Source organism: Anoplopoma fimbria, chromosome 4 (assembly GCF_027596085.1).
Source record: "Anoplopoma fimbria isolate UVic2021 breed Golden Eagle Sablefish chromosome 4, Afim_UVic_2022, whole genome shotgun sequence".
Lineage (NCBI taxonomy): Eukaryota > Metazoa > Chordata > Actinopteri > Perciformes > Anoplopomatidae > Anoplopoma > Anoplopoma fimbria.
The window spans coordinates 5,153,158-5,180,430 of NC_072452.1; the positions used below are offsets into that span (position 1 = coordinate 5,153,158).

The window sequence follows — 27,273 nt, forward strand, 5'->3', positions numbered from 1 at the left end:
AGCTCTTACAGGGAGCCAGTGTAGAGAACGGAGAAGGGAAGTTGTGTGAGAGAACTTGGGGCGATTGAACACCAGACGTGCTGCAGCTTTCTGGACAAGCTCCAGAGGTCTGATGGCCGACGCCGGGGCTCCAGCAAGTAGTGAGTTGCAGTAGTCCAGGCGGGAGATGACCAGAGCCTGGATGAGCACCTGCGCCGTCTCCTCAGTGAGGAAGGGGCGAATCCTCCTGATGTTGTAGAGGAGGAATCTGCAGGAGCGTGTGACCGATGCAATGTTTGCTGAGAACGACAGTTGGTCGTCCAGGGTCACACCCAGATTCCTCACAGATACAGACAGAGACAGAGAGACACAGAGACAGAAATACAGACAGAGACAGAGATACAAAGACAGAGATACAGACAGAGACACAGAGAGAGACAGAGATACAGACAGAGACACAGAGAGACAGAGATACAGACAGAGAGACACAGAGATGGAGATACAGACAGAAATACAGACAGACATAGAGACATAGAGACAGAGACACACACACACTGTAACACACACACACGCACACACACACACACACACTGTAACACACACACACACACACACACACACACACACACACACACACACACACACACACACACACAACACACACACACACACACACAGACACAGACACACACACACACACACACACACACACTGTAACACACACACACACACAGCACACACACACACACAGTTATGCATCACTGTTTAATAATCTCCCTCCCTGTACTGCTCTCACTTTCCATGCAGTTCTGTTGAATGAGGCATCTCTTGGAGCTTTGAAGGCACAGAAGAGAACACAACACAACTGGTGTCCAAACATGGGGCGGATGAGGGGAACTCATGGTGTGTCATGGTGTGTCATGGGTTGCACTTGTTACTTCTCCATTTCCACCGCGGCCCTACGATTCAGCAGACATTCACCACACACATTGATCCTCCTCACAGAATCATAAGGTCTTCATCATGTTTATCCCACAGTGTGAAGCAGCTTGTTCTGCTGCTGGTTAATAGTAGAAGTTACTGTAACCAGAGCTTAAACTAACAACCACCAACAGGTGACTTCCTTCATCTACATCCTTCATCTACATCCTTCATCTACATCCTTCATCTACATCCTTCATCCATCCTTCATCTACATCCTTCATCTACATCCTTCACATCCTTCATCTACATCTACATCCTTCATCTACATCCTTCATCTACATCTACAGCTGACCTCAACTAGAGCAAAGACCAAGAACTGGCGGAGCCTCTGGTCAGGCTACACTCTCTCTCTCTCACACTCACACACACACACACACACACACACACACACACACACACACACACACACACACACACACACACAGTGTGCAGTACATGCTGTGTGTACGCAGATGCTGTCCCAGACCAGATGCTGTCCCAGACCAGATGCTGTCCCAGACCAGATACTGGACCAGCTGGTGTCCAGACTAACAAGGTACAGTACCATATTGAACCTCATATTCAAGAACACACACACACAGACACACACACACACACACTGTAACACACACGCACACACACACACACACACAGACACACACACACACACACACACACACACACACACACACACACACACACACACAGTAACACACACACACGCACAGAGACACAGACAGAGACATAGAGACATAGAGACAGAGACACAGAGACATAGACAGAGACAGAGACAGATAGAGACAGAGACAGAGACATAGAGACAGAGACACAGAGACATAGAGACAGAGACATAGAGACATAGACAGAGACATAGACACAGAGACACAGAGACACAGAGACACAGAGATTTGATTAGATTTTTAAGGAGACTTTATTGAGTCAGTTTTTTAAGACTCAATTAAAAAGCCACACTTCTAAAATACATAAATAAATAAATAATGTACACAAGGTAATCAGCAAACACAAGCTCTCCTGCTGAGACAGAACACAAACTATTTTAGAAACCCAGAGATGTTAACAGAGTCCAGGTCTCCTGCTGCTTTATAAAAACTAAACTCCTCCAGCATTCTGGACTTTATCATGCTGCTGCAGACAGGGACGGACTCAGCGTGGAGGTTTTCCTCCACCTTTCTCTTCCTGGTTATGTACACCGCCATCTTGGCCTAAAACAAAGTTTAAAAGCTGGCTCTTCTGTTTGTGCTGGCGAGTGTATCTAAAACCAAGAATAAAACCCTGCTTGCTAAAAACCTCTTTAAAACTGGTAAAAACAACTTGTAGAAACAGAAACAAAGCAGAAAGACGAGGACACTCATAAAAACAGTGAAAGACAGTCTCTCTCTCATTTGTCTTCCACTGTTGGTTTATAACGGCTACAGACGGTCACTGCCATCATGCCATGGAGTACTCTCCACTGGAGGTCCCCGTGTCTCTTACTCAGTGGAGGTTTGTACAAAGACCTCCACTGAGGTCCGGAACCTTGATCTAGTCCAAAGTAGTTCCTCCATGGAGTGTCAGTCCTTTTGTCCAGTGTTTTTGCGTGTAGTGTTTTTACCATTAGTTTATAGAAGGTCTTTCCCGAGGCTCCCTCCAGGGAGACCGGGTGAGCTGGCTGCAGCAGAGGCCCACAACAGCTTTTAAAATCCAATGCCAGGAAGGTGGCGGGAAAAGGGTCCAGATGGATCAGGCCCTGCCCCCCTCCTCCTTGGGAAGGAAACGGACACTCTGTGGGACCCAGTGCATCCTGCCCCAAAAGAAATCCACTAAAACCCGTTGTACCTCTGATAGGAGGGAAGCCGGAGGATCGACACAGGCCAGCCGGTGCCACAGGGAGGACGAGACCAGGTTGTTGAGGATCAGGGTGCCACCTCTGTAAGACATCTTAGGAAGGAGCCACTTCCACCTGCTGAGGCCCCTTCACCTTCTCAACCACGCTGTCCCAGTTCTTGCTTTTTGAGGTCTCGTCCCCCAAAACTCAAACTCGCCCGCAGCAGTCTCTGCTACTGGCATCATGCCAAACAAATGCCCGCAGCCCAAAGCACCAAACACACTAAAGACACACTACTAAGTAAAGCAAACACACATACACATATACCAACAAACATAAAGAGGAAAAAAGTAAGAAAAACTCACTCAAAACGCTGAAACACTCAGAACTAACGCTCTCAGCACTCACTCCACCACCATTCACTCAGAGAGAGAGAGAGAGAGAGAGAGAGAAAGAGAGAAAGAATGAGAGAGAGAGTGAGAGTGAGAGAGAGAGAGAGAGTGAGAGACAGAGACACAGTCCTCACTGAATACAGAGACACAGTCCTCACTGAATACAGAGACACAGTCCTCACTGAATACAGAGACACAGTCCTCACTGAATACAGAGACACAGTCCTCACTGAATACAGAGACACACTGAATCAGAGACACAGTCACTGAATACAGAGACACGGTCCTCACTGAATACAGAGACACAGTCCTCACTGAATACAGAGACACAGTCCTCACTGAATACAGAGACACAGTCCTCACTGAATACAGAGACACAGTCCTCAGGTACTGCACTGTGTAGAGGACTCCATGCACTGAATACAAGGACAACAGTTCTCTCTAGATGTGTCAGCGTGTAGTTTAAAATCTCAAGTATCTCAAGTGTGTTCTTTAAAGTACGCACCCCGACTTCCAGTGCCCTCTCTGAACTCTGCCAGAACACAGAATCCACAAAACACGTCATTCAACAAAACACTATTATATTTCACACAACACACGTTTCAGAAAAAAGAACAGAACATGACAATTCATTTCACAAAAGCCAGCGATACAAAATGTTGCCTATTTAAATACATTTGTGGATAAATATCACACCTTGCTAACTGTTCTAGGCTGTGGCGTAGTGGAGAGCAAGGTAGTTCTCCAATCAGAGGATCGGCGGTTCGATACCCAGCTTCGAGTCGATGTGTCCTTGGGCAAGACACTTAACCCCAAGTTGCTCCTGAAGGCTTGCCATCGGTGTGGACTGGATGTTGCATGAATGTTAGTTAGAGTCTGATGGTGGCACCTTGCATGGTAGCCTGTCATCAGTGTGTGAATGGGTGAATGATATGTAATATACTACTGATTGTAAGTTGCTTTGGATAAAAGCGTCTGCTAAATGACTGTAATGTAATGTAATGTTCCAGAGGAAACACTAGTCTGATCACAGACGGTACAGCATGTGAGGAGAGACTGAACATCTCACTGACTGACAGGTCAACAGAACTGTGTCCTCTAGGCACATCCAAGGGATATGAGGATGAGTGTCCACGTTGGGTCTTCTGATATTCTGCAAAGGAAAACCTGCTCAGAGATTCTAAAAAAAAGACTTTTTGTGCTAATGTAGAAACTGAGCGACTGTCTATGGCAACCTGTTTTCATCCGAGGCCATAGTCCAGCTCCTTTAGCAGACTCACATATACCTTCAGGATGCTTTACAGCCTGTATCTGTCCCCCCTCACCTGACCCTCTGCTCCACATCACCCAAGGCATTCAGAGGATGTCTCTGCTCCCATCCATAAAGGGACCTGTTACCTATTTCTGACCATCACTGTGTTGACCAACCTCATTGATGGATCATTGACTAAAATGGATCCTTTGGTTCAAAACAGATTCCAAAGCTGAGGTAAAGTTATCTATTATGGGATCATTTGAGTCATACAGCTATGACTGATCTTTAACCGCCATGGTTACACATTTCAATAACACTTTGTCATCTTCTTTAAGTACGGTTACTCCACTGAGGAGTCTCCCAATAACAGAGTTAAACCCGATGGACCCTAACCGGGTTCACGCTGGTGAGGTAGTACCAAAAAGTAGCCATGCAAGATGATCTATTAATAGAAGATATGCATGTCATACTGGTTTGAAAATACACAAGCTCTTCAACTTGCTGGAAAACTAGAAATTCCGAGCTTTCTAATGCACCTGAATCACCAGGTCCAAGTGAGCTCTGGCTCATAGTACTTTGATACCTCCACCAGATGGCGACAGACCGCAATGACCCAGATGCTACCCGGGGGCCTTATCATATCATGGAGCTCTTCTGTCACTTATTAATATGGATCCATATATACATTTGATCACTATTCATTGCCTTATACTCATCACTAATTCAATGTTTTTAGGAGATTTCGTCATCTGTATCATGGCTATATTGATATAAATCAAACACTCAACATGTAAACAGTAAACATGGCCAAAACATGGAAACTGCCTAAGTAGGCCGATATCTTTATAATTTGTATATTTGCATCATAAATGTTGCATTTTAGTGTATTTTTATCACATGTACAGTACCAGTTATAGTAAAGATTGGTAGTAGACATTCAGTCTCATCATTATCCACTTATCATTTTAATGGTGAAATTGCCTTAGAAATTGAGATTGTGTATTAAACGAGCATAAAAATCATATTTTTCCCTTTATTGCATCTCCATTTACTCTTGATTAGTAACATAAATAGGTGACCTTACAATGGATTCATATATCAGCTTCTTACCTTTCAAAGGAGAGCAGAAATATGCATATAAGCTTTATGGTTGAACTATTCCTGATTCATTTTGTCTTTGTCATTTTAGGCATGTTTACGACAGATAGAGCTTAACAGGTTAAGAGACTGTGTCGATTAGCTGAAAGGAAACAGAGAAAAACTAAAGGCTCATTGTTCTCCCTAATATATACAAAGAAGCCATGACAATACGTCCAGAAAGAAAGACCTGCTTTTCCAGGATTATTACAGAGAATGCTGAAAACTATTGACTAGCCAGACAACACTGCCCCCACCCTTCCCCAGTACTCTACATTAACTTGTGAAGAACTTCCATTCCATCCATCCATCCATCCATCCATCCATCCATCCATCCATCCATCCATCCATCCATCCATCCATCTCCTTCCGCTTATCCGGGGCCGGGTCGCGGGGGCAGCAAGCTAAGGAGGGTCCTCCAGATGTCCTTCTCCCCAGCAACACTTTCCAGCTCCTCCTGGGGAACCCCGAGGCGTTCCCAGGCCAGACGAGATATATAATCTCTCCAGCGTGTTCTGGGTCTACCCCGGGGCCTCTTACCAGTTGGACGTGCCTGGAAAACCTCTAAAGGGAGGCGTCCAGGAGGCATCCTGATCAGATGCCCGAGCCACCTCAGCTGGCCCCTTTCGACGCGAAGGAGCAGCGGCTCTACTCCGAGCTCCCTCCGGATGTCTGAGCTCCTCACCCTATCTCTAAGGCTGAGCCCAGCCACCCTACGAAGGAAGCTCATTTCGGCCGCTTGTATTCGCGATCTCATTCTTTCGGTCACTACCCAAAGCTCATGACCATAGGTGAGGGTTGGAACGTAGATGGACTGGTAAATCGAGAGCTTTGCCTTTCGGCTCAGCTCCTTCTTCACCAAAACGGTCCGGTACAACGCCCGCATCACTGCTGACGCTGCACCGAACCGCCTGTCCATCTCCCGCTCCATTTTACCCTCACTCGTGAATAAGATCCCGAGATACTTGAACTCCCTCGCTTGGGGCAGTGACTCACTCCCAACCCAGAGGGTGCAATCCACCGTTTTCCGGAAGAGAACCATGGCCTCAGACTTGGAGGTACTGACTCTCATCCCGACCGCTTCACACTCGGCTGTGAACCGCCCCAGTGTGTGCTGAAGGTCACGTTCTGAAGAAGCCAACAGAACCACATCATCTGCAAAAAGCAGGGATGCGATTCTGAGGTCCCCAAACCGGAAACTCTCCTCCCCGGCTGCGCCTTGAAATCCTGTCCATGAAAATCACAAACAGGATTGGTGACAATGGGCAGCCCTGGCGGAGGCCAACACGCACTGGGAACAAGCTCGACTTTGTGCCGAGTATCCGGACACAGCTCTCACTTTGGTCATACAAGGACCGAATGGCTCGTAGTAACGAACCAGGTACCCCATATTCCCGCAGTACCCCCCACAGGACTCCCCGAGGGACACGGTCAAAGGCCTTCTCCAAGTCTACAAAACACATGTAGACTGGATGAGCAAACTCCCATGCACCCTCCAACAGACCTGCAAGGGTAAAGAGTTGGTCCGCTGTTCCACGTCCAGGACGGAATCCGCATTGCTCCTCCTGAATCTGAGGTTCGACAATCGGACGGAGCCTCCTTTCCAGCACCCTGGAGTAAACTTTCCCGGGGAGGCTGAGCAGTGTGATACCCCTATAATTGGAGCACACTCTCCGGTCCCCCTTTTGAAAATGGGAACCACCACCCCGGTCTGCCACTCCACAGGCACTGTACCTGACTTCCACGCGACAGTGAAGAGACGTGTCAACCAAGACAGCCCAACAATGTCCAGAGCCTTTAGCATCTCCGGTCGAATCTCATCCACTCCTGGCGCTTTCCCGCTGAAGAGCTTTTTAACTACCTCAACGACCCCTGCCAGGCATATGGACGAGACTTCCCCTGAGTCTTCAGACTCTGCCTCTTCCACAGAGGACGTGTTGGTCGGGTTCAGGAGTTCCTCAAAGTGTTCTTTCCACCGCTCGACAATATCCCCAGTCTGGGTCTGCAGTTCTCCCCCCCTGCTGAGCACAGCCTGAGAAAAGCCCTGTTTCCCCTTTCTGAGTCGTCTCACGGTTTGCCAGAACTTCCTTGAGGCCATTCGAAAGTCCTTCTCCATGGCCTCGCCGAACTCCTCCCACACCCGGGTTTTTGCCTCAGCAACCGCCGCAGCTGCAGCCCTTCTGGCCAACCGGTACCTGCCTGCTGATTCAGGAGACCCCTCGGCCAACCAAGCCCGAAAGGCCTCCTTCTTCAGCTTGACGGCCTCCTTCACCGCTGGTGTCCACCAGCGGGTTCTTGGATTGCCGCCACGACAGGCACCGATCGCCTTCCGACCACAACTCCTAGCAGCAGCTTCCACAATGGAGGATTTGAACATGGCCCACTCGGATTCCATGTCCCCAGCCTCCCCCGGGATGCACGAGAAATTGTTCCGGAGGTGGGAGTTGAAGACCTTGCGGACAGGATCCTGTCATGTAAATATTACATTCATATGTATAAAAGCACACATACAAATCTCAAACACAGTATATTTTGTCTATGCTTTCACATCACACTATCACTGTGCACATTGCGGTAAATGATTATAAGTTCTCTTAGAAGGTCAAATACTCCGGACAGGGCATTCTAGTGCCTGGCCGTACGATGGAAAAGAACAGAGACACTTAAAGAAGGAATGTGCTTTTACTGCAGAGAAAACAGATAACAAAGGCCCTTTTTACGACCAACTGATGAGGCCTTCAGAAAGTCTAAAAGTCTAAACCAAGAGCCGCCTCTCTCATTTTTGGACCTATCATATTCAACTCACAAAACCTATATAACATGATGCGCACTCTGTATAAGCGCCTTTTAGTTGCTGAACTTCTCAGTACTGCTAGGCCCGTGCACGTATAACTGCTGGGCGATATACTCCTGTTATCCTAAAATAAATACCAATTTGTTTTAAGTTGAATCTGGTGTAGAAGTCTCTCTTGTTTTCCACTCAACAATCCTCAGCCAGACGTTCCCAGTTCACCCTCACTACACGTTTGGGTTTACCGGGTCTGTCCGGCAGCCTCCCCCGCCACCTGATCCAACTCACCACCAGGTGGTGATCAGTTGACAGCTCTGCTCCTCTCTTCACCCGAGTGTCCAAGACATACAGCCGCAGGTCTGATGACACAACTACAAAGTCGATCATAGACCTTTGGCCTAGGGTGTTCTGGTACCAAGTACACTTATGAACCTCCCTATGCTCAAACATAGTGTTTGTTACGGACAGTCCATGACTAGCACAGAAGTCCAACAACAAAGCACCACTCGGGTTCAGATCGGGCAGGCCGTTCCTCCCAATCACACCCCTCCAGGTTTCTCCATCGTTACCCACGTGAGCGTTGAAGTCTCCCAGAAGAACTATGGAGTCCCCAGTCGGCGCCCTTTCCAGAACACCACCCAAGGACTCCAAGAAGGCCGCGTACTCCGAACTGCCGTTTGGTGCATAGGCACAAACAACAGTCAGAGACTTTCCTCCTGCGATTCCCAGTCACAGAGAGGCGACCCTCTCGTTCTCCGGGGAGAACTCCAGAACAGCGGCGCTCAGCCGGGGGCTTGTGAGTATCCCCACACCCGCCCGGCGCCTCTCACCCTGGGCAACTCCGGAAAAGGAAAAAGTCCAGCCCCTCTCCATTCGATTCCATTGTTCTCCCTAATATATACAAAGAAGCCATGACAATACGTCCAGAAAGAAAGACCTGCTTTTCCAGGATTATTACAGAGAATGCTGAAAACTATTGACTAGCCAGACAACACTGCCCCCACCCTTCCCCAGTACTCTACATTAACTTGTGAAGAACTTCCATTCCATCCATTCATTTTCCATAACCTGCTTATCCAGTTAAGGGTCGCAGGGGTGCTGGAGCCGATCTCAGCTGTCAATGGGTGAAGGCAGGGTTCACCTGGACAGGTCTCCAGTCTGTCGCATGGCTGACAAATAGAGACAAACAACCACTCACACTCACATCCACACCTACGGGCAATTTAGAGTCTTCAATGCACCTAAGCTGCATGTCTTTGGACTGTGGGAGGAAGCCGGAGAACCCACGCTGACACGGGGAGAACATGCAAACTCCACACAGAAGGTTGTCCAGCCCGGGAATTGAACCCGGGCCCCTCTTGCTGTGAGGCGACAGTGCTAACCGTGCAGAGCCAGTAAACTCAGATGACAAATCCTGTGAAATCTGTATTCATGGGCAAATTTGAGTACTGAGAGTACAGGTCCTGGTAGTGGCCTTGATTCAGATCTGATCTGTGAGTCCCACATTAACCAGGTGTCGAAACATTACTTTTAAACTGTCGAAGAAAAGATAATTTAAGGTCCAATTCAGTGTCTGGTTCAGATGAGCTTTATTTACTGCGCAGTGGAGACAGGACTCCACAACAAGGTCGTAGAACCCTCTCTGACTACAGGAGGTTCTGTTCCAGATTATATACAGGGTTACAGGAAACAACAGTGAAACAAATGGTGTGGGTTGGGCTTCTTAGGAAGGACAAAGGACCTTTGTTCTATCAGACCCAAGATATGTATTCATGTCAGTTCAAAGAGTGACTTGGGTCTGAGAACCAAACTCACAGGTCTGTAGTAGTGGATTTACATAGGCTCAATACAGGTCTGTTCTACAGGAAGAAAAGGTGATGAATACATTAAGGAGTGACCTCCTACAGGGCTGGTCTGAGCCTCACATCACACCAGAAGGTTCTACTCACAGAGGATTGTTAATTAATGTAAAATAGTTTCTGTCTGGACAGAGGGTACTGTTACAGGCAGAATGGGCAGGAATACAAAGGCAATATAAAGGAATACAGTTAATACAAGTTAAAAATATAACATATTCTTCTACATAACCTTAGAGTCATAGCTCAAATACGACCAATTATATATCAAAAAGATGCTGATTCTTGCCTTTATTTCAAACCTACTTGATCACTGTACTGCACTTTGTTCTGGCCTCTGGTAAAAAACCCACAGAGACCTCAGCTCATTCAAAACTCTGCAGCCCGCCTTTAACCAGAACCAAGAGGACACATTAGTCCAGTTTAAGCTGCTCGGGTCTGGATTCCTGTAACTTTTAGAAGGGATTTTAGGACCTCCTCCTTATAATCAAAACCCTAAATGTGCTAGGACAAGGCTACATTGCTAACTCCCTCGTTAACTATTTGCCTTCAAGAACACTGTGATCATCTGCTGCTGGTTAATTGGAGGTTTCCAGCAACTCTGAGGGTAAATCAATGACAATATCTGTGCAAACAATTTGCTTTTTGACAGTAAGTGGGCGGACCCAGTCCAAAAATGCATCTCTTCACTTTAACCTTTAACTTACTATGATTTTTTGATTCAGCACTTGCTTTGCACTGCTACAATGCTTTTAAAATATTGTATTTTACTTGATATTTTTGCATTCTATGTACTGATGTATTATGATGATTATTATTTTAAACTTTTCTTTTAATAATTGTTATCAGTGGTTGGTATATTTTCTGTCTGTACCCGACACAGATAAGACCTGTGTCCGACCCGGAGTCCTTGTGCTTTCTCGCATCGCAGGTTCCCAGGAATCAGGGTTATATCTGGATTGTCATCATGCCACCTGCTGAGGCCCTGCTGACACCCACTGCTACTACCACTATCATTATTAGTCACATTACTATTATTATTCCCTGTACTATTACGCTTATTGACTTTGCTTCTACCCTGGAGTCTTTGTGCTTTCTCGCTTCGCAGGCTTCTATAAATCGTGGCTGTACCTGGACTGTGGTCGTGCCTCCTGCTACGGCCCTGCTGACACCGACTGCTACCACCATTATTATTACTAGTCACATTACTATTACTATTACCTGTACCATTAAGCATTTTAGCTTTACTTCCACCCTGAAGCCCTTTTTGCTTTCTCGCTCTGCAGGTTTCCATGAATCGTTGTGGTACCTGGACCGTAGTCGTGCCTCCTGCTGTGAGCCGGCTGACACCCACTGCTACTTCCATTATTATTATTAGTCACATTACTATTACTATTCCCTATATCATTATTATAATTCTACTATAGTCATTGCTGCATTATTATAAGTAGTCTTAATTTCTCGCTTCGTTACTCCGCTTACTACTGTGATTATATGAATCATTTATGTCATATACATTGAATGTGTTGTATCTGTTATGCTGTTCATTCTGTACACATGACATCTATTGCATTCTGTCCATCCTGGAGAAGGATCCCTCCTCTGTCGTTCTCCCAGAGGTTTCTTCCTTTTTTCTCCCTGTTAAAGGTTTTTTTTAGGGGAGTTTTTCCTGTGCCGATGTGAGGGAAGGACAGAGGATGTGAGGGTCTAAGGACAGAGGATGTGAGGGTCTAAGGACAGAGGATGTAAGGGTCTAAGGACAGAGGATGTGAGGGTCTAAGGACAGAGGATGTGAGGGTTTAAGGACAGAGGAGGTGAGGGTCTAAGGACAGAGGATGTGAGGGTCTAAGGACAGAGGATGTGAGGGTCTAAGGACAGAGGATGTGAGGGTCTAAGGACAGAGGATGTGAGGGTCTAAGGACAGAGGATGTGAGGGTCTAAGGACAGAGGATGTGAGGGTCTAAGGACAGAGGATGTGAGGGTCTAAGGACAGAGGATGTCTCATGTGTACAGATTGTAAAGCCCTCTGAGGCAAATTTGTAATTTGTGATTCTGGGCTATACAAAATAAACTGAATTGAATTGAACCTGCAGTGAAATCACACCCTAATAAGCAAGACGTTGTGATTGGCAGAAAAATGCTTATTTCAGTCAAATCCAGACCTGCAGTGAATTTGTTTCAGGCTGGGAATTGGGAGGGTCTTTGCTTACTTCTGGCCTCAGACGTCGAGGTTCCCAATGTTATTGTTCACAAGACGCCAAACTTTCAGAGTTTATGTTGAATGAGTCTCACATTACCTCCACTGAAGTTTTTTTTTTTTTTTTTTTAAAGTTCATTCCACGTCTATCTTCCTTTGTTGTAAAGCACTTTGTGCGGCAGTTCTTATATGAAAGGTGCTATACAAATATAGTTTATCATTATTGTGCTCATCATCACACTTTGTGACCCCAGTTGAATATAAAGCAAACACACACATTGTCCTGCAGTGGTGAGTGGTCAGAAAACAGATGATCACATGAAAACACACAGAACAGTGGCGTAACCAAACATTGTTATTTTATTATCTTAAAAAGTAACACAATCCCAATCGGGTATCACATACACTACAACAACGGTAACACCAGTACTACACATCAAAGGGACTTTCAGATATTATAGACATTTAAAAAAATCCCTCTTTTTATTGTTTAAATTATTTGACTAGGCATGACAGATAAACATCATTTACAGGTATGACATACCGTCACCATTAGAAACAATGTTATTGTTGAACCTCCATTTTTATAAACCACCGCCGATGTTAAGGGAAGACATTTCATGGACTGTCAGTGTAGAAAAGGGATGGAAGGTTACAGGACTGTGGCTGGAGGAGACGAGGGGGCTGATGGAGGGCCACTGGGCCGGACAGTAGCGGGGCGGGGTGGGGCAGTGCAATCGTCAGACATGAAGGATGGAACCCATGACCTCCACCATGCAGGGGACCACAGTCATTTGACTGGGGGGACAGGGACAAGAACCCCACTGAGGCTGTGGAACAGGAGCAAACCCCAGAGTTGTGGGGACAATAGAGATTAAACCTCAACTCCAGTATAGTGGCAAACCCAAGATTAGTGGTACAACAGGGACTGGAACCACTGGATTTGTAGGAACAGGGGAACCCTGTAAATGGTAAAGGTGGAACAGAGACTAGAACTTCACTGACAGAATCTGGAATCATCCCTCTCTGTCTCTGTGTGTTTCTGTAGTCATAGAATAGGGGATATGGCCAAACTATGTCAGAACAGCTGGCACTACTCTGTCGAGGTAGAACTGGGACTAGAATCCTACCGACATTAAGCAGGAAAAGTTTAAAGCACTCCTGTTGTTGGCTTTGTATTTTATTATAATATAATAATATAGTAATATTCAGTTTACTCCAGAATAAGTTCATAGAGGGACTAAAACCCTTCAGTAGTATTAGAACGCTGCTGACTTTGTAGACTACTGGCTACAATCCTAGACTATAAATGTCTTTCTATTGTGGAACAGAGATCAGAATCATAAAGTATTGATAGATTATTGACTATATCTGTAGAACACAAGCATCAGTCCATTAGGTAGAGAATATAAAGCAGGACCCTGGTGCAGAGGGTAACTGAACCCTTTACTTGTAGTGGTAAGACGTGAGGTTGTACTCCTGTGTAGTGGTAAGATTCAGAGTAAGGCCGAATGTTAAAGGGATGAAGAGGATTTTTAATGGAAGAGGTGTTTGTTCCATTTGTTCTGAGCACATGGCGGTAAAGAGTTCAAGTTCCAGTCTACCATTTCAGGGGTCCTGGTTCTCACAAACACAGTGTGTTCGCAGTGAGGGTTCTCGTCCTTGTTCCAACACAAATGACTCCCACTGGTCGGTCACGGTGCCCACAGAGCACAGACCAACAGTAGAGTCAGCTGTGACAGGTGCTGCTGGGCAGAGGGAACAGAGCCCCTCACATTGAGCCAGCACGATGAGATCTATGAAAAGAATGATGGTCCTACCATACAGCGGGCAAACCAGCTTGAGGTGAGAGTGACCAAGTATCCTGACACACAGCGTTCTTTAACTAAAAGCAGCTACACTTGTATCTTTTACTGAGGCACACTTAAAGGGCCAGTACGCTTCAAATGAAGTGCTTGTCAACAAACTCTACAGAATTTTTTTTTCACTCTCCAGTGTGAAAATGGAGAGCACCCTTCAGAACAGTTGGTCTCTAGCATTCTGAGCCCCTCAAGGCTAATATAAACGTTACACATACCTATGAGGGTCCATGTGACGAACATTTCATCTGCAGCATCTCAAGTCTGAGGGCGGTCATGCAACAAAACGCATGCGGTGAGGAAATGGAACCACGGTGGTGTGCATATCCTCACTGAATGGGACGCTCACTTCTTTGCCCCTCGTCACGGAGCTTCCATAGCTGTATGTCAGGATATTGTGTCACACGCCTGGTTGGGGAGAAGGCCAACTCTATTTGGGGTTTAAGTCCCTTACTGGGATCAGGGAAGAGGTTCACTCTGCACAGGAAGTCATGTACCACTAGAGGCCGTGAGGAGGAGGAGGAGGAGGAGGAGTGAGTTTGGGATGGGGGGGGTTGGCAGCTGAACCCCAATATCATGTATCATGTACCATTAGAAGAACCTTGTTAGTGAAGAAAGGGAAACAATAGGGAGTCCAGCACTTTGATGTGTAGTGTGTTAGTGTGTATATATGTGTGTATATGTGTGTGTGTGTGTGTGTGTGTGTGTGTGTGTGTGTGTGTGTGTGTGTGTGTGTGTGTGTGTGTGTGTGCAGACATTCACAGGCTAGAGGCTGATGACAGTGAGATAGTAGAAAGGACGGGCTGTGTTTTTGCTGCTGTGGAGGTAGTTGTAGAGGAGCCTATTGAACGACGACACTGGGATGACTGACAGCTCCCTGAGCCTATAGAGGGATGGGAAATGATTGGCCTATAGGACTGCAGGTTGGGTTTTTTTTCAAGATGGGTAAATCCAGCTCAGCTCAGGTCTTTGTTACAGTGAGGCCGACGCTTTTTGAGAGTGGTCTTACTTCCCGTGTCCCTGTGCCGTAGTCAGCGGTCGCCCCGTCCGTCTGTCCCGTCACCGTGTAATCACAGTCCTGACAGTCACCCACATGCTTCAGAGAGGGGACTCAATGGTCATCGCCAAAAGTATGCAGGTGAAACCTTTTACACAACTGTAAGCATCCATTTACTATATTCCAACTCTCTCATCACCCTTTTTATTATGACTATTATCACGGCCGTCACTGACCATAATACATCGTAGCACCAGGAGTGAGAGTGGCTCAGGGATTTGATTCAAACAGTTTGAAGAAGAACTCAAGTAGCCATGAACCTGACACAAATGTAAAGTCATGGTAAAGTTAGTGTGTGACTAAAGAAAATACTGAAAGCAAAAAACAAAGTCTCGTCCCTGCTTGTTGTGTTTAATACTGGTCCGAATGAGTTGTCTCAATCGCCTCATGTCTCACATTCTCCGTTGGACGCTCAGCCACCTCAAGCGCCAGTGCAGCTGCTCCTAATGAACGTGCACCTGGGCTGGCCTTTCACCAGCGGCAGCGTCTACTTTAGCTGATGCCAGCATTTCAATCTAAAACTCACAACCATCCACTGAAAACACACAGTGGTGTTTGGTTACAGGAAGTCAGCTAACAGCTTAGCAGTGAAACTCAACAGGGATGTGACTGTAGCCCCTCATGTCCACAGGAAGCAGCTGCTTCATGTCCTCAAGCAGCCCGCCTCCACACATTCATGTCGTTTGTCTCCACTGCACTGAAATAAAGGCGCTTCGTTTCTAATGCTGTTCAGCCGACATTTCCTACACATTTATCTATCCATCTTTCTGTTTCTGTGTCATGAAGGTTTATTGAGGTCCTGCTGTGACGTTTCCATGTAGCGCTGAGTGCCATACTGTCGGGCAGAAGCAAGGCCACAGCTTCATAAACAACGATGGTAATTCATAACCCCTCTACAGGTGAGTCATCAAATGGAACTGGTGTCCACCGTCTGACCACCTGAGGTTAAGAAAAGGGAATCGCGTGAGCGCTGTGGCTGTTCTATCTCTGCTCAGGTGTGCATGTGTTAGCTCACTGGTGACAGTCTGCAGAGGTGATCAAAATATATATTCATATAAATCATATGAATATAACAAGCGCCTACTGACGTCTGGACCATTCGTCCATGTCCGTATGTGTTTAGGTTCGGAGCACAATGAGCCTCTTCTCTTTCCTGCATAGCTAACGTGGCTAACGTTTCAACGGACGGCCATCGTGCTGCGGGCCTCATGTGAACACAGCAAGACGACAAAGTGAGCTGCTCAGCATAACCTACTTACATAAGGAACAATAAACTGATTCCCATGAATAGGACCAAAGTAACTAGATGAGTAGCCTACTTCTCCTTAATGTCAACGGTGATCTTATAGAAGTATGAAAGTTGTAGTTTATAAAATCATCTCCACAGAGCCTTGTGAACTCTGTGCTCCAAGTTTAACCATAACAATGGCCCCGTCATATGCAGCATCTCCTCCACCAGCCTGCTACCCATCACTAACATCCGTAAATCCCAGCTATGTCTATCAAAAGGAATGTTTAGTATTGTGACGGCCATAGTGGACATGTAATTATGTCATGTGAAATTAGCTACCTCAGCAGTCAGCATGAATACATTAACATGCAACAGCATGTGACTTCATCGGCAGGACCTCAATAGCTCACATCTAAACACCACTGTGAAGTGACTCTAAACACACAAGTAAACTACTTCTGCTATATGTACATAAAGACAAAGTCAATAACAAAATGCAGCATGTCATTAAATATTAATTTCATGTCAACTGTCAATAAATATAGGCATTTATACACTGTATATATATATATATATATATATAAACTCACTTATAATGTGTCAGGTTTGTGTATACTGTCACCTCTCTGATTTCTTTAATATTTCTCTCAAATAGTATTGTTTTCTGTCTGGTTGCTGCTGTGGTGTGAAGGTCCCCTCAGGAATCAATAATGTCTCATCTTGTGGCCTTAAGAGCAGTTCTGTGTTTTCTTAATTTGCACTGTTTTTGAGCTCTCAGGGCCACCGTACTCATCTTATCTGTTACGGCCTGTTGTGGGGAAAAGGAGCAGCCATGACGGAGCTGAAGCATGAGTTGCTTCCGATGGACATGAGGGGGTTAACGTTAAATGAGAGACAAGTGGAGGAAGATCCAGTGAAAACAGTGTTATCACAAGTCTCATCCCTGGAGCTGCACATCTAGCTGTCCACATATCTGACAGCAGCTGGAGGAGAGACTGGCCAAAAGGGTTCAGCCGGTTCAAAATGGGCATCATGGCATCCAACAGACACAAGAACTGCTCAGCTTCATTCTACAGAGAGTGCTCTAGTTAAACAGTCCTGGTTACAGGTTACTCGTTTTCACCGTCTAACCCCCTCACTTTAATGATGTGTGAATTTAGAGAAGAGCTAACGGAGACGAGTGAGTGGGAGCTGGATCGGTGACAATGTGTGTACCATCAGTAACAGCAGTCAGCAGAGCAGGCGCCTCTTCAGTGTGTAATACCAGCAGACACCGCTAGAGGGAGATGCGCTGATCTGGAGCAGCTGGAATGAGAGTGGAAATAACATGACCTGAGATTACAGATTATACAGACATAACCCACACACACACACACACACACACACACACACACACACACACACACACACACAAGCACACACACGCACACTAGAACCCACGTGATAGTGAAACAACACAACAGCAGTGTGTAAACTAGAGGCTGTAGAATGACATGGTCAGAGTCTGCCCAGTGGCCTGGTGTGTATATGTCTGTCTCTCTCTGTGTGTGTGTGTGTGTGTGTGTGTGTGTGTGTGTGTGTGTGTGTGTGTGTGTGTGTGTGTGTGTGTGTGTGTGTGTGTGTGTGTGAGCGACAGAGAGCCGTTTCCTGGTGGTCTTAATGTCTCTGTTTGTCTGTGTGTGTGTATGTGTGTGTGTTAATAGCTATAGTTCCACAGTGGGCCTGTGGCAGCTCCACTGATGTCAGTCTAAAGATGTAACAGTCCTTGGGGGCGGGACTTGTATTTTCAGGCCCCTCCCCGTTGGCTCCCGGCGCTCCGCCCAGCCCTTACAGTAGTTCTGCCCCTAGACGCTGGTGATTGACGCAAGGCAAGCGCTGGGCTTCTGGAGTTTCTCCGGCTGGGTGCCGGCAGGTTCTGGGATGGCGCGGAAGGAGAAGGGGGCGGCGGTGGCGGTGGTGATGCCGAGGTGGCCGGGGCTCAGTGCCAGGTTCTGCCGACGGTTGCTCTCCACTATGGAAGAGGTGTTCGACGCTAGGCTCTCCCTCGTTCTGCAGGAGGACAGGAACACAAAATGAGAAATGAGAAAACATCAACATCAAATGAGCTTGAGGCTCCCGCTGCTGTTGAGACAAACGAGAGGAAACAGACAACAGGACCACAGGCGCTGTATGACACATACTCACATCACAAAGGATAAGGATGACTTTGAGAGGATAAAGTCATCAATTCAAGCAAAAACGTAGAAATGAATACCCAAACAACCATACATCTAGTTCCATGATGTATGAGTCAATGTTAACAGCAGCTGGAGGGCATCTGTGGACCTGGTTTTCACTGAGACCAGGGCTCAGTCATGAGGATGTGAAGGGCAGCTAGTATCTACCTGCCCCACAGTCTGCTGTGCATTCTCTTATGTTATTAAACCGACTGATGGACACAGTCTCTAGATGAGACAGAGTTTAGAGAAGTGGCTGTAAACTGCTCCTCATCAGAGGTAGAAAAAACTGAAACCACTTTCTGATAAAGCGTTAATCTCCCCCAATAGTTAATGTTGTCTTCACCCCCGGTGATGAAGAGCAGCTCAAAGCTGCTTCCCCAAACTCTTCAGTGGGAAGGATCCTGAGGGGGAGGGACAGAGCATGCCGTCTCTAAGCGAGGGGGACGCAGAGACCCCGAGCTACCGGTCAGAGGACAGACCCCACACTGCAGTCTCCACAAGCCTATGGACGATCAGGAAACGCTAAAACATGCTAACTATTCTGACTGTATTCTTGAAGTACTTTATTCTAGAAATATCTCATTATGTTATGACCTAAGGAGATTTTTGGCCCTAATACTCTGATTATCAGGAGTGTGTCCTGGTCCTAGTTCAGTTTGACCACAGAGGGTCTCTCCTGATCACACAGCAGCAGTAGTGTAAGTTAATACACTTTAACATCCAGGATCAGAGACAACGTTCTTTATTCTGCACATGCTCTCTAAACACTTGTGTTGGATTAAAAAAATAGAATACATATCCAATGACGTCTTTACATTTTTGTATTTGTAAGATTGATATTAAGATTGATATTAGTGGCTTTTGTATTGGTATCAACAATCAAAGCTGCATCAATATGTAATTTCAGGGCTGACAACAATAACCACTTTTTTACCGTGATGTCAGCAGCTGCAGAGAAAAACTATATTATTAATATGGTTTGTTAAAGAAAATGGTAGGCTTGGGTTCAGATACCTGGTTTCATTTTTGGATCCAGAATCACTTATCTGACGTGTCATGTCTTAATTAGCAACGTCTGAACCTCAGAAGACTTCTTTTTTTCATGCCTCGATGCAATGACACAAAATGACAGTAATTCCAAAGTGTTCCAAGTTTACAGGTCACCTTACAGTTTACTATTGAGTGTGTGTTGGTCGAGAATGGTGAATAAGTGAATGCTTTTCAAACACAGCCTTGGAGTCTAAAGAAAGTATGAAGTCTCCTTTTAGACAAACCCTCATTGCAAGTTCTACTTTTTTGAGACCATAAAAGCTCAGTAAACCTGAAGGATCCAAAGAGCATGTGTGTGTGATCAACACAAAGACCCAGCAGTGCTTCTACTCCATGCTGTTTGTAATCAAAAAAGGAATTCTGATTCAATAAATGAATTCAAATTCAATAAAAACCCATTGAATGCTAACTAAGTTATAGGTGTGACATCCTATTTTAGATGGACTCACCCAGATACTGTCTGATGAAAAACTACTGACAATACTTTTTTTCACAACAGCACAATGAAGGACATGATTTATTCTTGCATTTGTCCCCTGCAGTCTCCTCTACTCTGGTCGGGTTAAAAACAACCAGCTTGTCTCTAAACTAAAGAGAAATGAATGAAACCGATTAGCTAACAATCCAACAATGCAAGCCTCCGCCTTAGAAAAATGGAAAATGAGAGTTGTGGTATGCATGCAGTACGTTAATACATGTTCTCACCGTGGTGAGTTGAATCCACTGTCAACAGTGACAGAGCTGGAGTCCATACTGTCAAGTCTAGCAGAGTGGGCTGACTGCTGGTTCTGACCGGGCTCTGGAAGGTTCTCTTTAGCACCAGGGAAGGTGAGGGTTCTTTCAAACCTCCTCTGTAGATCCCTCTCCTTCTCACGCTCCAACAGCCACTGCATGGTCCCTGCTCCACCTCCTCCCCTCACGGCAACACCTCCTCCGGCCTTTTCGTCCTCTCCTCGACTTTTGTTCCCTCCCTCCTCGAGTTCTTCGTCGTCCGAGACGTTGTAGTAGTCAAAGGAGGCCTCTGTGGCACCGGTAGTGGGTTCAATACCCTGTGGGGGAACGGACGGTGTGGCCACCAGAGGTTTGGGAGCATCGAAGGCCTCCTGGGAATCAAGTGCATCACAGGACGAGGACAGAGTGGAGGAGGCGAGGGCCTGGGGTTTTCTCAGGGAGCTGTAGCCGGGCAGAGGGAGGCTGGGAGGAGGTTTGAATAGTGTGTCTTTACTAAAGATCTCCTTACGTTTCTCCTGACCAGAGGAGGCACTGTGGGGAGGTCTTCCATTAGGAAGTGGGGGGTCAGGGACAGATAGGGCTATTGGAGGCAGGCTGCCACCCTTAGGTCCCACCTTTGACAAGTCCTCCTTACTTTCTAGAGGATGGGGTGTCTGTCTGTCCATTTGCCTGTCAGCGCTGCCTAGTTTTAATCCATCATGGCTACTTTTGCCTAGAGTTCCCAGAGGGTTAGCGGCTGTGAGAGCAGCCTCAGAGGAGCCAGCGCATTGGAAGTAATCATCAGGAGGGACGGCGCTGGGAAGTGGTTTGGGTGAGTATGCCGGCAGGCTGTCCCTGCTCTTACTCTTCTCTAAACTCCTGCCGCCATCCAACCCCAGAGAATCCACAGGCAGTTTGGCTGAAGGGGGAGTGGCGCGAGAGTAGTGAGAGGAGATCTGATTGGCTCGCAGGGTGCCATCGTCAGTATAGTAACGGCTCCGGTCGTCGTAATAATCAGGCGGTCCAATCATCCCGGCTCCAAGTGGTCCTTTGGAATTGTCCATGGACCTGGAGCGTTCCTTCGCCTTGTCGCTGCGCTCATGCCTGGACTTCCTCTCCTGGGTGTGGGAGTGTGAGCGGTGGACTTTGGAGTGGTGGGCTGACGGGCCATGGCTTGGCTCGGGGAAAGGCATTTCTGTGCGCCGCTTGGCAAGCTCTCCAGACACGTCCCACTCTGGTGTGACAGGCAGGTGGGAGGAGTCGAGGATGTTGGGGTTGCTATGTGCCAGGTGAAGGCGGGCCCGTTGGCGCTCCACGGCCAGGGCATGTTCCCTTGGCGACCGAGCCAGTGAGGACGAGTAGGCTCTGTAGTCCCTGTCGGCCAGCTCCAGGTGGGAGCCGTCACCAGGCTCGCCGCGGGGCGCTCTCGTCTTGCTATGGGAGCGGCTGAGTTTGGTTTGAGACTGCTTCCTGTGTCTACCCCCGCTTCTCCTGCTCCTGGAGCTCTGATTGGCTGACGACGCTTTACTCCTCTGCGCACGCTCCTCTTCTAGGCGCTTCATGACCGCTGTGTGCCGGGCGAGGTTCTCCACAGTGAGGTCAGGGTTGATTCGGCGGATGATCTCCATCTCCACATTGCGTGGCAGCTGGCTGGGCACCTCCTCGTCGCGGAGCGGCCACTCCTCGGGGGGGAACTGTGCAGAGAAGGTGGCCAGCTGTTTGGTCTTGTCCTTCTTAAAACTCAGACGGAACAGCTTCAAACCAAATTTCCGACTTCCTGTGCCACTTCCTCCACCCGCTTGTTTCTCTATCTCCCCAGTTCCCCCTCCTCCCCCCTCCCCCACCCCGGTGTTTGGTGAGCGTGTCCGTCTTGAAGGGGAACCCAAGGGTGCTGCGACTCTTTTCTGTGTTGCCTGCCGCTTGCTGAGGAGGTGTTTGTGGGGAGTGCGGTGACGAGTACGCCTCCCGGTGGTCCTTAGGAGATCGCCGCTGCAGGGTGGTGTGGTGGCTAGGGGGGTCGTCTCCACGGTAACTGTTGTTGTAAAAAGAATCACCTCCTCCACTGTGGTTTTGGCTGGACTTTGGGTGTGTTCGATCGCGCACGGCTCCAGAGGTGGACGGGGTGATGGTACCAGAAAGAGGGGAGGTGCACTGCGTCTGCTGATGCTGCTGTTGGTTCGGATGTTGCTGCTGTTGGTGTCGGTCGGCAGAACGTTCGTCTAAGTGGTACCACTTGGAGCTGGTTCGGATTAGGCTCGGAGTGATGAAGTAGGTCTGAGGGGTTACAATAAAATATCCTTCTGGTGTTGGGTAGATCTTCCGCTCACGGACCAGCATGCTCAGTGTGTGGTGCAGAACCTCCTCCGTTGGTGTGGGAACACCTGAACAAAATCAGAGACAAGAAGTAGTTACAGCAGATGTATTTCACACAGGTCCACATTAGATTCTCTTTTCATTAGGTTTCACTCCAAGGAATCACACTTTCTACGAAAAACAGTAACAGTAAAGAAACTATTCATCTTGCCCACATCAAGAGCCCCTTCAGGTCCTTCTTGGGTCTTTTTTAATCCCTTTTGTAGAACAAAAGTGTGGGAAAATGTTAAGGTGTTATATCATACTCATAAATGTATGAACTGCAGTTGCAGAAAACTCACTGCAGTTTGTAAAAACATTCAGATCCAGCCTCGACAGTAAGCGTTGCCAGGTTGCCACTGGTAACCATTTTAGGAAATTGGCAAACAATACATGGTCGTTGTTTACCAACAGTGGAAACCACTTTTTAACATATAGAAATCGGGGACAAACAGAAAAATAAATAAATCATTTATATTTGCTGCATTAGTGATATATAAATATTACTGTTGCAGTCAGAACCGAAACCAGATAACGCTGCACGTTACCCGCTGCATGTGTGTTGGCGGCATGTTTTCTTTCGTGCACATTATATGGACAGGAAATGATACTGAAAAGCATGTACCACGTACACATGACATATACGTGTCACATTTTCACTATCAAGAAGAATAAATATTGAAACAGGCCACCTGGGCAACTGGATGAAAAGTAACTGTTTTTTAAAGGTCTGATTAGAGCATCCATCTCTCCACAGACATTATTACGTAAAGGCCTCATTATGCTTCAAACATTGTGTGTGTTTCTAACTTTCTAACATTTTATGCAGTGATTGACCAGCTGTGTGGAGGTATGGAAGTATGCAGGATTATAACTTCTCCCTCAGCTCTCCCTTTTCATTCTTCACACCTTTTCATAAATACTCAACTTTTTAGTGACGTTTCCTCTATTCAGCTCCCCTTAATAATGACTATGAGAGATATCACTCCTCTGCCCAGTTATACTACAGCTCTACCTCACTAAAAGTATTTACCAGTTGGCATGTCAACCCACACATTTTAATTCCATATGCATTCAAAAAAACTCAATCCTTCTTCACCTGTGATGTAAAAAAAACCCTCTGATTTTCTTTTTAAGAATAAAAGAGAAAGCTGACATGGTCTGCTGAGACGGATGGAGCTACCCATGAAATGACTTTGAATGTTATCCAGTGAGGAACAAGGAATGGAACTGTAGTTGTGTCTTAAACTTTTCATTCATGTAGGAATGCTTTTTGTATGGGGGGACAGGAGGACTTGTCTGGGTGGGGAGGATGTGGGTTCAAGTGCAGCATGGACCACTCAGGGCGGAGTGTGGACTGGAAGCTTGAGAGCTCTGCACTGCCAAGGTGCCCTAGAGCAAGGCACTGAAACCCTGCTACATCACTCTAACATCCAACTGCATGTCCATGGGTCCTGTGTGTGTGTGTGTGTGTGTGTGTGTGTGTGTGTGTGTGTGTGTGTGTGTGTGTGTGTGTGTGTGTGTGTGTGTGTGTGTGTGTGTGAACATGACGGAGATGGACAGAAGCCGTCTTAGTGATGAAGTCATTTAAAGTGAAAATACAGCTTATCTTTTATTTGTTTGGTTTTCAGAGATGATGCTGGGCACTTCTTCACTCTCCTGCTCCCCGCTCTACCGTATGCATAGGATGTTTAAATCATTTAGGTTGTGTTGAATAAATAATCATCAAGTTCACAGAGGGCTGGTGTTGCTCCTCCTCCTCCTCTTTTTAAAGAGGCAAAATCTAAACAAGAGTAATTGTTTGAAATAAACCATTACACAATCTCAGTATCATTTATAATTATTAAATGTGATTTTTTGATTTTCTTTGGGGGAAAAATCCATTATTGATGACCTGATTAAAATGCTTCAATGGTGACACCTGCAGGGAAGGAAAGAAAGTGTTGGTGAGGGGCAGAGGAGGAAGGGCTCCTGCTGTCCTCCATCTTCAATCAATTTAAGTGATAGATTATTAACAGGGTCCAAATTTTGTTTCTTCAGACTCCAGTAGAACAATTAAGCACAAAACAGCATATAGTTTGACTGCTATGTGCGTCCATTGAAATGTAAAAAACACACTCACACACACAGACACAAGCTTCAACTGCTCATGTGTGATTTCTAAGCAGAGCCACTGTCAGCCTTCCTCCTCCTTTACAGTGGACGCCTTCATTTAGGTTACAAATGTCCAGACAGCCGCCCGCTTCAACCCTCCCATCTATTCTCTCTCTCTCATGCATCCTCTCTGCTTCTTTTCTTGTGTTCTCTCCTTCTTTCTCTTTCCTCCATTAACCCCGTCTATCTCTCCCTCTCTCTCTTCTCAGTCTCTCCTGCTCTCTCTCCCCCTCTGTCAGTCTCAAGGTATTACTGCCAGTTACATCATAGCCGCCTTTCAGCCCAGCCAGAATGATGCAACTCCATGCAGACAGACAGACTGTACACACACACAGACACACACACACACACACACACACACACACACACACACACACACACACACACACACACACACACACACACACACACACACACACACACAGAGACACAAACACACACACACAGAGACACACACACACACACACACACACACACACACACACACACACACACACACACACACACACACACACACACACACACACACACACACACACACACACACAGAGACACAAACACACACACACAGAGACACACACACACACACAGACACACACAACACACACACACACACACACACACACACACACACAGACACACACACACAGACACAAACACAGAGACACAGACACACACACAAACACACACACACACACACACACACACACACACACACACACACACACACACACACACACACACACACACACACACAGAGTGTCTGTCCATCCCCTTTCCTCTCCATCTTGTTGATAAGAAGGCCGAGCAGAGAGGAGGAGGTGGGTACAGAAGAGGTCTGTGTCTGAAAGCTGCTGCTCTGGATTCAGGACGGACTAATCTCCACATCGACACGCTCACACTTCCACAATGTAATAAACATCCAAATGTATGGTTCTACATATCACATTGCATCAGGGGAGAACTTGTACCAGGGCGTCTTCTACTGGTGATGAGAACAGTGCCGATGAGGGTTTCTTAGAGTTCCAGGTCCAGACTGGTTGGTACCTGAGAGCAGTTGGTGCACTGCACAGCTATAGATGTTATCTGCCAGTGAAGCTGAAAGTGAGTGCACCTGAAATGTTGTTCAAAATCTCTCATCTCAACTGTACGGCGGGTCAAAGTGGAAGCAGGAAGTGGGCGTGTGAACTGTGAGGGATGATTATAAAAGTCACTTCAGAGAATATTTATTCCGTTCTCATTGATTTTCTTATAAGTTTGATAAATGTCTGACCTCTTGTGCTGAGCCCTCTTCCCTCCATCCCAACATAGACGTTTTTACATATTCCCCTCATTTGAGCAACTTAATGACTGATTTGGTATTCCCTAGAGCTCACTGAGATACTTTCAGGTCAGCAACTTTGTACGGAGGCAAGCCTCTGGTTTCCCATCCATCCCCCCTCTGAGGATTCGACCTGGGAGGCTATGTTGGATCAGGTCCACTACTCTTCTGTCTGTTCCAGCCACAGGCTGATTCAGAGCAAAGCTATCCACAGGGCCCAGTGTGCCCCAGGTTCAGACCGGACACTTAGTTATTTATCTTTTACCATTATGACCCACTCATGTATAGAACCAGTGGTATGTTTGCACTTCCTGTTCTTATTGTGTTATGTTTTGTGTCTCATTGTTTTGTATTTGTATCTGATGAGAAAATTCATAAAATATAAAAAGATAACAACAACACAAAGGCCAAAATCGCACTGAATACTTATTTTCTTAATGTTAGCAAAGTCATTTAATGTCCAGTTGCAAATAATGATCTAGAATATCTGCATGTGTCAAATAGGGCTGACGATTGAAATGACTGATGATACTTGGAAGTATTGAGATTAAAATACTCCACTACTCTGAGGCTAAACTACACTAACATTTGGTTTCATTGGTTGTCCACTGTTTTAACAGTCTTACTTTATTACTAACACGAAACAGCTTTACTTTGGTACTCCAAAGTTGTAGAGAACCACAGCACCCATGCAGCCAGAGTGTACTTAGCAACCCAAATATTTTACGCATCCACATAATTAATAAAAATAATCCATAAAGTACTTCATACTTCATGTTGTCTTCAAGCTGATGTCCGTGTGGTCTGATTTATGTTGGACTCACTAGAAGAGCTTTAAAGATCTGCAATACGCACACAAAACATGAAGTATGATATTGCTCAGCACTATGCACAGGCTCACCACCGCTCTGCAGCGTCATCTTA

At 46.4% G+C, this 27,273-nt stretch overlaps 1 protein-coding gene across 1 annotated transcript in view; it reads right to left on the minus strand.

The window, feature by feature from the left end:
* Window positions 1-18,064: 18,064 nt before the first annotated feature.
* Window positions 18,065-27,273, minus strand: part of LOC129090027 (storkhead-box protein 2-like) — a 49,572-nt gene continuing 40,363 nt past the window's right edge. The window contains exons 3-5 of the mRNA XM_054597497.1: window positions 22,367-22,903; window positions 20,517-22,311; window positions 18,065-18,591 (exon numbers count right to left, since the gene is read on the minus strand). Of these exons, the coding sequence (XP_054453472.1) occupies window positions 18,387-18,591; window positions 20,517-22,311; window positions 22,367-22,903 (2,537 nt within the window). The 3' untranslated portion in view covers window positions 18,065-18,386. The remainder of the gene's footprint in view (window positions 18,592-20,516; window positions 22,312-22,366; window positions 22,904-27,273) is intronic.